Genomic DNA, 13,681 nt, shown 5'->3' on the forward strand with positions numbered 1-13,681 from the left:
CATCCGGTAGCCATGTCCTTACGGCTGTACTTGCCTTTTTCGTCTGCGTCATCATTGTTACGTTGGTATTCTCAAGAAGAATTGCCAATACGCCTAGAACTACCTAATTCGTTCACGGCTACGCAATGGTTCGGTTTAAGAGGAGACCTTTAGGCAGGGCAAATGTGGAGTGATTCACTATCCTCGGCATCTACTGAACGACTTTGTGGTTAGGTTTTGCTGCATTTAAAAGATGAACTTGAAATCTGCTTACTGTAAGGAGTGGATTTTCTATTCAGGGCTTTAATTTATTTCCTATATTCCGAAAAAAAAAAAAAACGGGGAAATTCGAAAGAGTGAGGCATCGAGCTTACACTTATGGACCTCCTCAGTAAAGCCAGATGTCGCAATACAGTGAATTTGCATAGGGAATCTAAATCGGGAAATTTTGATGTATTAATTGTAGGACACTTTATTATAGACAGTTAACTTGCGAAGAAGTCTTTTGCAAAACTGGTAGAAATAAAGTAACATTTCAGTAAAAATTGGAACGTTATAGCATTTTGTTTGAGTTTGTTTTTTGCAAATCAAGCATATATCGATATTGCATCAGTCTTATCAACCTGTGCTCCCGGCGGAGAGGTTCGAACCACGCACTTTCCCGCAGCCGAGCCGGGCATGCTATCACGAGTGCCACGACTAATGAATCATAATTACTTGTCCGCTTCAGACATACTTCAACAGATGCAATTAACAGATTTCGCTGTCAGGTTCTTGGTTGTGGAGTTCACGTGTTGTAAAACTCATGATTCAATTTATTTTTGTTCGAAAATTCACCGACTTAATAGTTCCGTTTTCGCAAAATGCTTTCAGGACCCTAAACCGAAATTTTCCTCCTAACAGTCTGCAGAATTGATCTTTTTCATATGAAATGCGGCAAATTCCATTCGAATTATTTCGGCGGCTGCTTGATGAGATAATTTCTGCGTGTCACGTGAATTTAAGTGGCGAAATCCGGGTGCGAAAGCTTTTCGTGTCTTTATCATGTTACCAACCACACGTCACAAATGGAAACACAAAATAAAAGAAACGACACAATATTTGAACGCAAAGTGTGACTTGCATTTTTTTCATGTTTATTTCTCTTTTTTTTTTTCTTCACTCTCCCATTCTCGTTCGCAGGAGACACCTTCCTTGGCATCTTGGAAATGTTTCCAAGGTTCCGTTTTTTTCCTTGGTTTGTTTCTTGTTTCAAGTGTAAATATATATAATATATTCTCGTTTTGTGATTTGTGCATATTTCCCTCTTTTTTTTTTCCCCGCCAGAAACCATGAACACAAAGAAATCATACGTGTACATAAGGAACAGCAAGTGTAAACCAATGCCACAGCGACTCTGTTTTCTTTCTACAAAAGAAATGCGGTGAAAGCACACTTTCATCAAAGAGAACAAAGCGGTTCAGAATCGTGAGGAAATAAATAGACGTGCTACATATGATGTACCATAGTCTCATTCGCCCTATCAACATATACTTTTTTCAATCGGATCTTTCGGTATCTCAGTGTCTTATCGTACCATCCTGAGCACAAATGTAAAATCGCGTAGGCGCGGAATACATTGCACAAAAAAAGAAAGAAAGAAAACCGAAATCCTTTACCTCCGGCATAAAAATAAAAAAAAAAAAAAAACATTCCGAAAACATTATTTGTAAAGAATCCGGCTACAAAGACCAATTTATTCAGCGCAGAATAACTACAATATCACAAAATAAATATTAACAACCCTTAGAAAATCGTCGTATAAATTGTGTTTCTATTGACCTTTTTGTTGCCTTCGATTCTCTTTCTGTTGAGATGCAATTTAATATCAAGAATCAGTTCTGCAATAAAATGCGGTGGCGTTTTTCTCCTTTTCTTTTAAATCTCGGCTCTCAATCACGCTTTAAACTCTCAGTCGCCTTCACATTTCACACCCTGTATATGTTTATGCATAACTTAGAACATAAATAAGACGCGCATATAAGATGTATATTAAATAAATAATACTGTTTTTCTCAGCGCGCGCGCAAAAAAAAAAATGAGGCGTATATTCGCCGGTATCGGTTCTATACAATAAAATACACGAGTCTCGGACCTATGTGCACAGCGTGCATTAAATTAAAATGAAAAGATGTGTTCTCAACAGACGTATGTTTTCTATGTACAAGCGTATAGTCTCTCTGAAGACAACGCAGAACACAGAATAGACACGCGATGAGACTCAAGGTTAAAAACAACAAAACACGTAAACAAGATAAAAGAAACAACACAAGCCTCAATTAATCTCAGTCGGTGACCAGCAAAAAGGCAATCGTCTAAAAGAGTAGTCATTCTCCTGTACAGAAACGACAGAATGTCCTTGCGGTATGTACAAAATGAACAGAAATGTAACAGCAATAAGGGAAAAAAAAAAAGAACTGCATATAGGAACAAGTCCGAAAAGTTACTTTCTCGAGTTATCAGATCCTACGATAAGCTATGCCCTTGGTGTGAGAACGCAGAAACCTTCGAGGGTATCGGTGCAACCGTCCAATCGATCATTCTGATCAAGAACTCTGTGATTTGAGGCTTGAATGAATGATTATTGTAATCCTTTAATTTTGAAGCATTAAATATTCAACTGAAAATTCGACGTCTTTTCAAAGGAGTGCTGGCGGGCCTGTTCGCGAATTTCGGCAACCAGTTTTGCAGAGGTGAAAGCCTGAAGTTTAAACGTTATAATCAGTTCGCCTGCGAGTTCTCCCTGAAGTACTGCCAGGCAAGCCCTAGATATACAGACAACATTTTCCTCCTTTTCGCCCAAGATCGGTCTCGAATTTCTCAGCACGGTATGAATAACTTCCGTACGTTTCAGCTTTCACATTCGGAGTGATTGGAGCCGATCATGTTCTTGGGGTTAGGACCTTCATACATAATTCAGGTTATTGCTAAGATAGAATCTCACGTTTAAATCAAGCCCGACGTATTTACCGGTAAAATCCAATACACAAGTGCAGAAATCCGTAGCTTTTTTTTTTTTTTTTCAGCCGCAGCAGACGTTAAATGTTACGTCGTCTGCTAGGCGGTTTGTTCGTCTATTCGTTTTTGCGGAGCAGGATAACAGTATATACCCCACCTCGTGAACATTATGTAGTGCACTGAAAACTAGCGGTTTCGTCAGCCAATCAGGAACGAGAACCGGCTCTGCCCCACATGAAAAGGAGATCGGCCGTTAATCCCTCCGTAATCCTAATCAGCAGACGTCAGGAACGAACGGATTAGCGGCGGACAGTTAGACAGCCCTCCCCCTGGTTCTAGCTATTTGTTAGCTGACGCGATCCGTACCTTACGTGGCACTGCACGGATTATCTGAGACGGTGTGTGGTTGCCGGGATCCATTTTTCACGATCTAGGATCCATTTTCACGATCTATACCCATAAGGCTACCAATTTATACGTTCAACTGCTTTGAGGACCGCAAAAGTGGCAATTCACTGTATTAGGATCGTCGTAGCTGACCCAGGGCTCGCAAGCATTCGAACCTGGAACCTTGAAGGTGTGCACTCACACTAAGAACATAGCACTTATCGTCACCGAACCGCGGCTTCCTCCAGACCTTCCAAGCCGCTCTTAAGGCGCGTAGTTGCTCTTGACGAGCCGCTGCTATCAAATAGTCGCATGGCTAGAACCGAGATTCGATGCGCATCGACTTTGACGCTGCGCACGGGCGTCATCACGAACTCTCTCCAACGGAGCACGTGGCTTCTTGCATAAACAACGCAATGCAACAATATACAAGAATACAAAAACAATGACAACAAAAGCAAAAGGAAGATTAACGCCGCGAGGCCAGCGTGCTCACTATAGCACAAGTTCGCGCGACGGCATCCCCGTCTTACGAACTTCGCAATGAGCGGTTACTATACAACAGAACAAAAGGAAAACAAATATATCGCGTGCGCTCACTACACTCATGATCTGTTGATTCGTTCTCAAATCAATCTCTCAGAAACACTCAATAATTAAATAAGTTATACAATAGACAATAAACAGAAAGTTCGTTGTCGCTTTTCGTATATATCGTGGACGGATGGTTCGATGGGCGTTCGACGAGTGGTCGCTTTGCATTTCTTCGTTGTGTCGTTTCGTTGATTTGTTTGTTTTTGTTTGTTTTGTTTTTTCTATCGTAAGGAGTCGAAGTAGTCAGAGAGGAAGGCTGAGTTTTTTTTTTTTTTCTTAGCTACCCTTTCTCAAAGTTGTACTCTCTCTCTTCTCTCTCTCTTTATCTACTATCTCTAGCGAACACACTGCCTCGACCTCCTCTCTGCCTGCTTCCCGTGAACTAAAGCAGATGCCGGGACGGTTCTGGATCATCCGTAGACGTAGTTGATCATGCGTCGAAGATCGGTCATTTCGTCTTTCAGAAGGAGGGCGTCGGCGCACAGGTCAAAGTTTTCGTTCTTGAAGCAGCTGCCTCTGTTGGCCGGTCGTGTAGGAGGCCAGAGAAAAAAAAAAAAGGAAAAAAAAAACTTTGTGGTTAGACGAGTTGCCGTCACACCCTTCAAGGGGTGTCTGCTTCGCATTCACAAAGCACGCGCTGTTATTTTCTATGTATATAACTCGTTCGGGCGATCTAGAAGCAAGAAGACAGAGCGGGAACTGCGCCCTATATAAAGGATCTCCCCTGACAGCAGTATGAATGACTTGAGCCCAGATTCGAAACGGGGACGTCGTTGGAATTCGAACGCCGCCCAATTTTTCTTTGTCTTGCTGTCAGAATTTCATGTCCGACGACATGATACATAGCGCCGCAGTTACATATATTTTGGAAGCTGTGCAATTTACTTCGATATATGTAAACTTTAGGCCCCATATTAGCGTCGTAATTAGGAGAAATTACTATTAGCAGTCATACCTCGATATAACGAAACCCATGGCGCAATTGTACGAATTTCTTTAATTTCTCGAAAAGCTTTCGATATTCCCGGACACATATTCATATTGCATAATGCACCGAAAAATCTCAAAGCAACCGAAGTAAACTTAACAACTCGTACTATTTGACGAAATTGTTGTGGGGGAGAAATATAGGCAAATTATTGGCATGCGGGATTCAGTTTAGTGACGGGCGCCATTGACTTGCTTAGAAGGTTTGTTACTCCCAGGAAGGAAAACAAGGGGCGTTAAACTGGCCCGCTGTCTATAAGTGCAATAAGTGTGAGCGCATGCAGCAGATGCATGTGTTGTGAGTGTGTTCATTTTACGAAGTTCTCGATTTAGCGAAGTTCTCGTTTCGACGAAATAATTCCCGCTTTCCCGTCTACTTGGTTAAATCAAATGTTTAACTGTACATGGAGGCATAAGGAACACCTCGTTATAACGATTTCGCATTCGACACGAACATATGTTCGTTATAAGGATTTATTTCTTAGACGTCGATATCGACGAGAAACGTCTTATATTTACTTCGTTATATCTCATTACGCGTTAGATCCGCGTTCGTTATATAGGGTAAGGGACTTATACGGGCTAGCTTGTTGCTGACTTGACGGAACATGGTTATAACGACACGTTTGAGGACGGGACACAGAAAGAATGCACGGCGATTGTCCTCCGTGTATTTTTTCGGTGTCCCGTCCTCAAACGCGCCGTTATAACCATGTTCCGTTATATCGAGGTTCGACTACCATTTCTTCGAGGCCAAAGAGCGCGCCGCTTACGTGCAAACACGTGTGTCGTAATTATATACCGTACCTGCATAGGTTGTAGACCTGCGGCTCGCGGTAGAGCTGGTAGCACTCCTCGCAGACGCGCTCGAGCCGGGCCAGGTACGACTGCTCGAAGTTCCCGCGGCAACCGAGCTCGAGGAAGGAGCGCTTGTGCAGGTTGCGCGCCGCGCAGCTGCCTGGCTGCGTCAGCGCCACCAACGAGCACACGAGCAGCGCAGCCGCCAGCCAACGAGCGGGCACCACCGGGAAGCTGGCACTCATCTGCGCGACACCACCGGGAGAGAAGGCATGGCACGCTATAGCGATCCGTGTAAACACATCTACAGCACAAAGTGTTTTCTACACAGCGAAAATAAACTATGAAGGGAAACCAGGTGCCTAATAGGCGGTGTCCGAATCCAGCATCTAACGACCGTTTCCCTGGAGTGACGTGCAGAAACGGATCTCGAAGGCTATGCTTTTGCGGGCTGCGCGCGCCGGAATCGGTTGCAGTAGCCGGAAACATGTCATGGCCACCATGTCTTGGACGTACATTTTGTCTTTTGGAGTTGCAAGGGGCTAAAAGTAGGGCGGTTCAGACAGCATAGGAATGAAGCATAATACGGTGAATCTGCCTAAACTTCGTTTTTCTGGCTTCGAGTGGGATTTGTGAATTCGCAAGTTTGACCGTGGTCAGCGAAATAGTGCTGTACGAATGCAGCATTCCCAAGTTTTCAAGTATGTGCAGAACGACTTATTCCCTCGCTGTGTTTAGGAAACATTTGATTGTTTTGGAACTTTAGAAAAGTGCAAGCGTAATTACTAACGTCATAAGAACGTCTGGAGCCACGAGCCCAAATATTATTGACAAATCCACGGTACTAGCCATCGTTATTATATGGCAGCTAAACGATCACAGCACCGAAGGTTGCCTCTAGCAATATTTGTATGCAACTCAATGGTGGGAATGACGGATATAGATTTCATTCGTCAAAAATGAATGCAAGAATGTTTGAATTTCGCGCCCAAACCACAACGTCACTGCGCCACAGTGACGTCGCGGTTTTCAACGCATCTTCCTGTATTTAGGTCTCTTTCGCGCTGAAACATTTATCAGAATCTGCCAGGTTTAATCCTTCGTTTCTTTAGATCGCAACGTAATCTTTCCGTGTACAGGAAAGCAATGAAACGGTATCGCTCAGACTTTGTCGAGCTCCATGACGTCACGGGGAGCTATAGTGCGAGAACTTCAATATTTTAATTAATTTTTTTTTTACTTTTACGCGCCAAAACCGTAGTCTGATTACGAGGCACGCCGAGCCAATTTCGACCACCTGGGGATCTTTAACATGCCCCGATTCACGGGACATAGGCGTTTTTGCATCCCCCCCCCCCCCCCCCCCCCAATTGCGTAACGCCGAGCTTGCTTAACCCTGAAAGCCCTTATCAAATGCCGCACTCTTTTGGCGCGCAGCATTGCGCGCAGTGGTCTTTCTGCAGCGCCTGCGAAGGTGAAATGCATTAGTCACGGAATTCCTGCATATAGTTCTATATGCGTCGTGATGTCGGTGTCCCTCGCCGGTTGATGTCCTGATCTCGTTTGCACCGATCGTGCCGTGCACTTGGGTTCGCTCGTGCATGAGTTACAAGGTCATCCTGTCTCTGCACAACAGTATATAGCGCTGCATGATGAAATATTTCTGGTCGATTCAAGTCGCGACGCTGTCTCGTGTCGTTTGAGTTCCAGTTATCGCATAAAACAAATATGGGGTTTTACGTAGCAAAACCATGGATCTGATAACGAGGCACGCCGCAGTGAGGGGACTCCGGAATAATTTGGACCACCTGGAGTTTCTTTAACGTACACCTAAATCTAAGTACACGGGTGTTTTGGCATTTCGGTGTTTTCACATCCATTTGTGACAAACGGTGCCGACGACTGTACGTACGTTTCTGTCGACGATCTTGTCGTCTTTCTTCTGACATCACAAAAAAAAAAAAGAAACAAAAAATAAAAAAATCGGAGAACGTTTACGCTTCGCCTTTAGGAGTGGAACGCGATAGCATTCAATGATCCCTGGCTGCTTATCAGGCTTCCTGGCAACCGAATTATTTTTTCTCATATATTCAAATTACAATCCGACGCTATCACGTCTGTAGGAAGTCGTTAAGTCGTACTGTACGATTTTTCGGACGGATTTTACTTTGAGAAATTCAATTTTTTTCACTAACACCTTGTGCCACGCGGAGGGCCTGCTCGGTTCGGGTGGTTCGGGATTATTATTTCCGCCAACGACACCGGCACGCCCGTGCCCACGCCGACACCGACGCCGGATTTTCTGCGACACAGGGCCCTTAACGCTGTCGCATTAATATCACAAGCCATAATCATAATCACGGGAACGAACTGCAAGGGGAAACATTTCGTAGAAGCGTGCGTCGAGACACGAACCCATGTATAGTTAGGAGGAAGAATGCGCGGCGAGTTACTGTTTAGGAAAGAGAGGCGCACCGAATCGCGTTAGATTGCGCCATCACGCATAATGGCCGCTTCCTGCAGTGTTTCCAGGAAAGCCGAGAGGGTTATAGAAAGGGTCGACAGCAGAAGAATTTCGCGAGCCTGCAGACAATGACGTCATTTAATGAACGGGAACGAACTGCAAAGGGAGGGGGACAAAAAAGAAAAGAAAGGAAAGATTGACGGAGGAATAACAACAGTAATAATAATAATAATAATAATAATAAAAAAAGACTGCGCTCAACTCGCCGCACGTCCATACTTAACGCATCATTTCGTTCGCGCAGCTACAGCTCTATAGGTATAGTTGTCGATCATAGAGAAAGGGGCACCACGCCTACACAGACGAAAACGGACCACCGTGTGTATATATATATATATCCCCTCCCCCCCCCCCCCCCCCTGAAGTCTACTATATATATTCCTCTCTCCGGTCATACCACGCCCATCGCTGGACGCTCGAAGGATCACCGCATTCCTCTGGTTTTTCCCCGGTCCTGGGCGATTACGGAGTTGACTCTAGCTGTTCTCCCCATCAAAGCCGGTTTACGTCGGCTAGTCCACGAACTCATGCACACACTCGCTCGCGGACACTTCGCAATCGTGGATGCACTGCCGGCGCGGCGTTTACAGGACTGTTGTACAGCCCCAGACGCGGACAACGATAATTTCCGAACCACGCTCGCGTAAGCGCGCACGCACGCACGGGCAGACACGCACGGACAGACACGCACACGCATAACTCTTTACTTCCACGGGACAACGGACGGACGGCGGGAGAACGAGTTGCTGCGCGCGGGTCGTTCTAGAATGGAATGCGAGGTTCCGTAGCCTTTCTCTTACGTATAGTTTCGAAATGTGGATCCTGTATATTTATAGGAATCACCTGCGTGGCCCTTTGTGTGCCCGTGCAAGTCTCGCATATATAGTCACGCGGATAACTGGAAAGGTCGATCGGAGTTCCGCAAGAATGCGAAAAAGAACGGCTTGTTGTCGGAAGAGAATTGCGAGGTAGGAAGAAACATCCCCCCTTCTGTGTCATTTCGCTCGCTCCCTCTCTTTCGTAAACGAAGCTGGTCTGGTTCTCGACTCATCGAAATTCTTTGGAACCCGGAGATCCGATGGCGCTCTTCGTATGCGCACTTCATAACTTATCATTTACGTCGTCTGGCCACCATTGTGCGCACCGATGCATGCAGCAGCGGTTCGAGGACTGATGGAAAATTTCTTGCGTTCCGCTTATACATGCGAGAGCGCGGGCGTTGCGTGACAAACGTACTACGAGCGCGCGCGCGCGCGCGCGAAGTCACGTACGCGGAAAAGTTCCTCGTATAGTTGCGTCGTCGCAATACTTGACGAGATTGGCGATTGCATCTCACTCGTTCAAACGGTGACGCGAAACAAAGTATCCGTACCACCGTATTCCGCGGCCGGTTTTGCTACGCGAAACGTCACCGCGTGCTTGTAGATCTTGGGGCCCTTCGACGCATTGGCGTCGTTTCGGTCTTAGAGACGCGGCGAGAGCTGTCAGCAGGTGGGCGGCTAAATTTCTCGCGCGATCGACGCCCATAAATCGTACGTCTGATTTTTTTTTCTTCCGCTTTGAAGGCGGCAATTTCCAGAAACAGGCGTGTCTCTCCGACCATGGCTCGATATATACGCTACGCGGGGCACGGCGCCAACTTTACTCGGATCGTGACGTCACCGTGTGAGGAGCTTTGCTAGCAGACGACGCGTTGCGTGAGATGCAGACGACAAGGGGCGGTGCAGACGACGCGACTGATTCTTGGCAATCGGTGCAGACGGCGATTCAGTCGGCATTAATGAGCATTAACGCGAACAGAGAGAAAGAAAAAAAAAAAGAAGAGAAGCTACCCGTGTGAAAGTCAGGAAATCAAGGCCGTTGTCCGGGGTGCCTGCCCTTCGCGGCTTTATTTCGAGGGCTGCCCGTACTTGACACAATTACTTATATGTACTTACAAAGAAATGCTGCTGGCGCAACAGGTTCTGTCGTCTGCGAAACGCGATATATCTACAACAGAAGGTCGTCTTTAAGGGACATCAAATATATATAGTTCCGGCCTTTGTGACATTCAAGGACATGTCCTCTCTGTCATATACACGATCCTCGGGCAAGGAAAACGTTGCTTATGAGTCAACCGCTAAGCGTGCCATCGGGAGTTCGATTTAGAATACGTTTGAAAAGAGTGCGAATGCCATATTTCCGAGTAGAAGCCGGGTGTACAAGTGGATTCCCATTGCACATGTAGTTACGTGGTCGTCCCCTTTCACTATACATTTACTAACGTGGCACACAGAACATATCGTGATTTGATGTTAATCGTATCCCGCGCACAAATATAGTTCGGAATTCCGAATGCTTTGCGCGCCCTGCCTAACCTAACTTTTGCAAGCGGTCACCATCCAGACGACGTTTCGCGAATGTAAGCTTCCAATAATAGGCAATTAAAAAGGCAAGCGAACTAAGGTTAAACTTTTACCTAGTCGCTTTGGCGTAGATACGTAAATAGTTCTCTTCCTTACACTACATCCTCTCTGCTTTGCTCTCTCCCTGTCCTTTTACACTTCAACACCCTCCCAACTGCCGACCGTTCAGGTGTCGACAGACTGTGCTAGACAGTTACAGTGCGGTCAGAAGTAATTTTCTTCCCTTCTAGAACAGCTATGAGTTGGGCTATTTAGGTGTGTATTCATTTTTCCAACAACCAGATACGCGACCACGCGATCTGCGTGGACCTGCTATAACCATAGTTCATGCAGTTGCAATGCGTCGTTGTGTGCTTTTAAAAACTGCGATTTGATCTGAGAATAAACCAGTTGGTAGTCACTTCGTGTACGCTTCGTATCCAGTGTCCGTTTCGTCCCCGCCACGTCCTACAGTACACTTAGCGCCAGAAAAAAAAATTAATCCTTCCCTTCCTTTATTTATTATATCTAATTTCCACAAACAACCACATTACTATACTTGTTCACTGGAGCTAAGCGAAGCGCGTCCAACGTGTTCTCTGTTCGAGGTGTCGATTTTAACGAGTCTATCGATTTTAGCGAATCTATCACGCGCCTTTTGGTTGTCACACATGTTGTTGGCGGGCGAATTAAAAAAAAAAAAAGAACAGCTTTCGCTTACGTCTCGGCCGCTGACCTCTTTATAACGAAAAATGTGGCGAAGCACCCTCCAGCCTTCGCTACTATAGCATATGTGCCGTACTTTGACTCTGGCTTCGCGCGTTAGAGGAGATATTCGTGTTTCCAGCCTCCGTGCACATAGCACAACATCCGGCGTTCCGTATCGAATTTCGCGAGCGCTCCGCACGGCGACTTTGAAAAGCGGGACGCCATCACATATCGCCTAGTCAACGGTCACGCGTATGCGGAGAGCTTGCAAAACAGACACCCGTTGACGACGGTCTCTTTCCTCTGTTATAATAGGGTTCTGTCGCCTGCGTTGCTTATAAACACAGCGCTTGTATCTCTTTTAAATACTCTGTCACTTCTCACGTGCGAAAACATTCGCGATGCTGTTTGCGCAAAATCGAAAAGTTCCTATTGTCATGGTGTTCTCTCCAAAATCACTAGAGGAAACGCTAGTTCTAGTGCCTACAGGAGCTGCAAGTATTACGCACAAGTAGTTTTAGGAAATTTGATGTGATTTCATTTACTATTTGTTCCTGTTATCTACTTTCTATTGAGATGCAATTGAATGTCACGCACGATTTTAACAAATGAATGGTTGAAGGACATATTGTAGTTCGTTTTATCCTCCCTTCCCAATGTATCTCTTGTGTTTTAGAGTACATTCATTGGTCATTTCCGTATGTTTATTACATATGCGTTTTACGGACTTTACAGCCACTGTCTTTTAGGCCTCTTACAGCCATGTCACAACCAACTACATAATTCATTACTCCATTGTTAACTCATTAACTGTGGGCTGGCGCTTATTGGCCTGAGCAACCATTGCTTGTTTAAGATGAATTTGGTTTTTTGTGACCCTTGTGCCACAAAACACCAAGTTCATCATCAACAAGCAATGGTTGTTCACTATTTGCTGAAAACGTCGTCCTTCTGCCTTCACACGGGTTTGCGACTCTGCAAATCGATTGTATCAAACCGGTTATCACGTTATAAATGCGACAATTTGGCATGATTTTGCGTGTGCGCAGATTGCCTTGCTGTGTTAACGAAACTACGATTGCTTGGAAACTTATCAAGATAAAGCTAGTAAATATAGCCTCAAGAACGTCTGTAGCCACAAACCGGAAGCTTAGACAAATGCATGTACTGCCAGTAATTCCCATGGTAACCAAGCGATCGCAGCACCAGATTTCCCTCTGGTGCTTTTTGTAGGAAACTCTACGCCAATATTCGATTCGCACTTGCACGTCTTTTGCGTGACGACAGACGGCGGAAGAAGGCGCACGATATTAGGGACGTCTTCATAATTCACGGTGGTATTCTCGCATCTTCTGAAATCGCATCTCAATCCATTGGTCCCATATATCAAATACAACAACAAGACAGCAAGCCTTAAACTGAAAGCATAAAACTTAATCCTACTCCAACGTACAGGGACACCGATTAAAAGGAACGATTATAAGGTCGTAGTAACTGCAGCTAGGATACTGCGCGCTCTTCGCGATAACGGTCTGACCGTTGTTTCAAGACGTAGGGACATGCTTAACATGATACTTGGTAGCGTAAGAAACTCGAAATATAAAAGGTAACAGCGAGAGGCGCGAGGAAAGGAAAGACGAGCGCTCATCTTTCCTTTCGCCTTTCGCTGTTACCTTTTAGATATCGAGTTTTTGCGCTACCAAGTATCATGTTACTTGAACACCAACTCGGCCAAGATAATATTATTCTGTAGGGACATGCCTCGAGACAAACCGAGGTCCGCAACCAGATTGACCTGCTTATGTAAGCTATATTAATCTGACCAACACACGGGACGACTTTCAACACTCCGCAGTAACTGCGAACTAACCTACATCGTGACGGCTCCAAGGGCGCAACTATACAAGCCAATCCAATCCGAGAAGATGTGGCAACTTCGCATTCCGTCACCGCGTTCGCAACGCGCAATCCATACACGTGTAGAAGACCTCGTGAGGGCAACGCGATCGGGCCTTCCCGCGGGCGGGTGGTGTGATCGTAACGGCACACCCAAGTTTCGAGCAAGCGTACGCGGAGAGTCGTCCACCTTTAAAACCACTACAGTTCGCGAGAGCGCGTGTACTACAGATCCGGTGAACAATGGCGCTCACCCCACTGACTCAGCGCCGACCACGACCGGGCTTTCAAGGCTGCGTGAAGGCCATCATTTGTATAGCGCGAGCAAAAGGTAAACGGTTCCGCCGCTAGCGTTGCAGTTAGACTTGAACGAAACCTCGAACGTCGGCGTTCTTTGTTGTTTTGGGCACAGTGTTGCCCCCCCCCC

General features: G+C 45.7%; 2 protein-coding genes across 5 annotated transcripts in view; one reads left to right on the forward strand and one right to left on the reverse strand.

The window, feature by feature from the left end:
* Nucleotides 1–13,681, forward strand: part of LOC119433311 (alpha-crystallin B chain-like) — a 407,637-nt gene that overhangs the window by 110,763 nt on the left and 283,193 nt on the right.
* Nucleotides 1–13,681, reverse strand: part of LOC119433728 (crustacean hyperglycemic hormone) — an 82,531-nt gene that overhangs the window by 5,954 nt on the left and 62,896 nt on the right. For 3 of the 4 annotated variants that reach the window (XM_037700984.2, XM_049658185.1, XM_037700985.2), the window contains one exon: nt 5,752–5,987. In XM_037700984.2, coding sequence (XP_037556912.1) covers nt 5,752–5,987 — 236 coding nt within the window. Of the gene's footprint in view, nt 1–1,103; nt 4,474–5,751; nt 5,988–13,681 lie in introns of those variants that run through there. The other variant, XM_037700987.2, reaches the window with a different exon arrangement.

Source organism: Dermacentor silvarum, chromosome 11 (genome assembly GCF_013339745.2).
Source record: "Dermacentor silvarum isolate Dsil-2018 chromosome 11, BIME_Dsil_1.4, whole genome shotgun sequence".
Classification (NCBI taxonomy): domain Eukaryota; kingdom Metazoa; phylum Arthropoda; class Arachnida; order Ixodida; family Ixodidae; genus Dermacentor; species Dermacentor silvarum.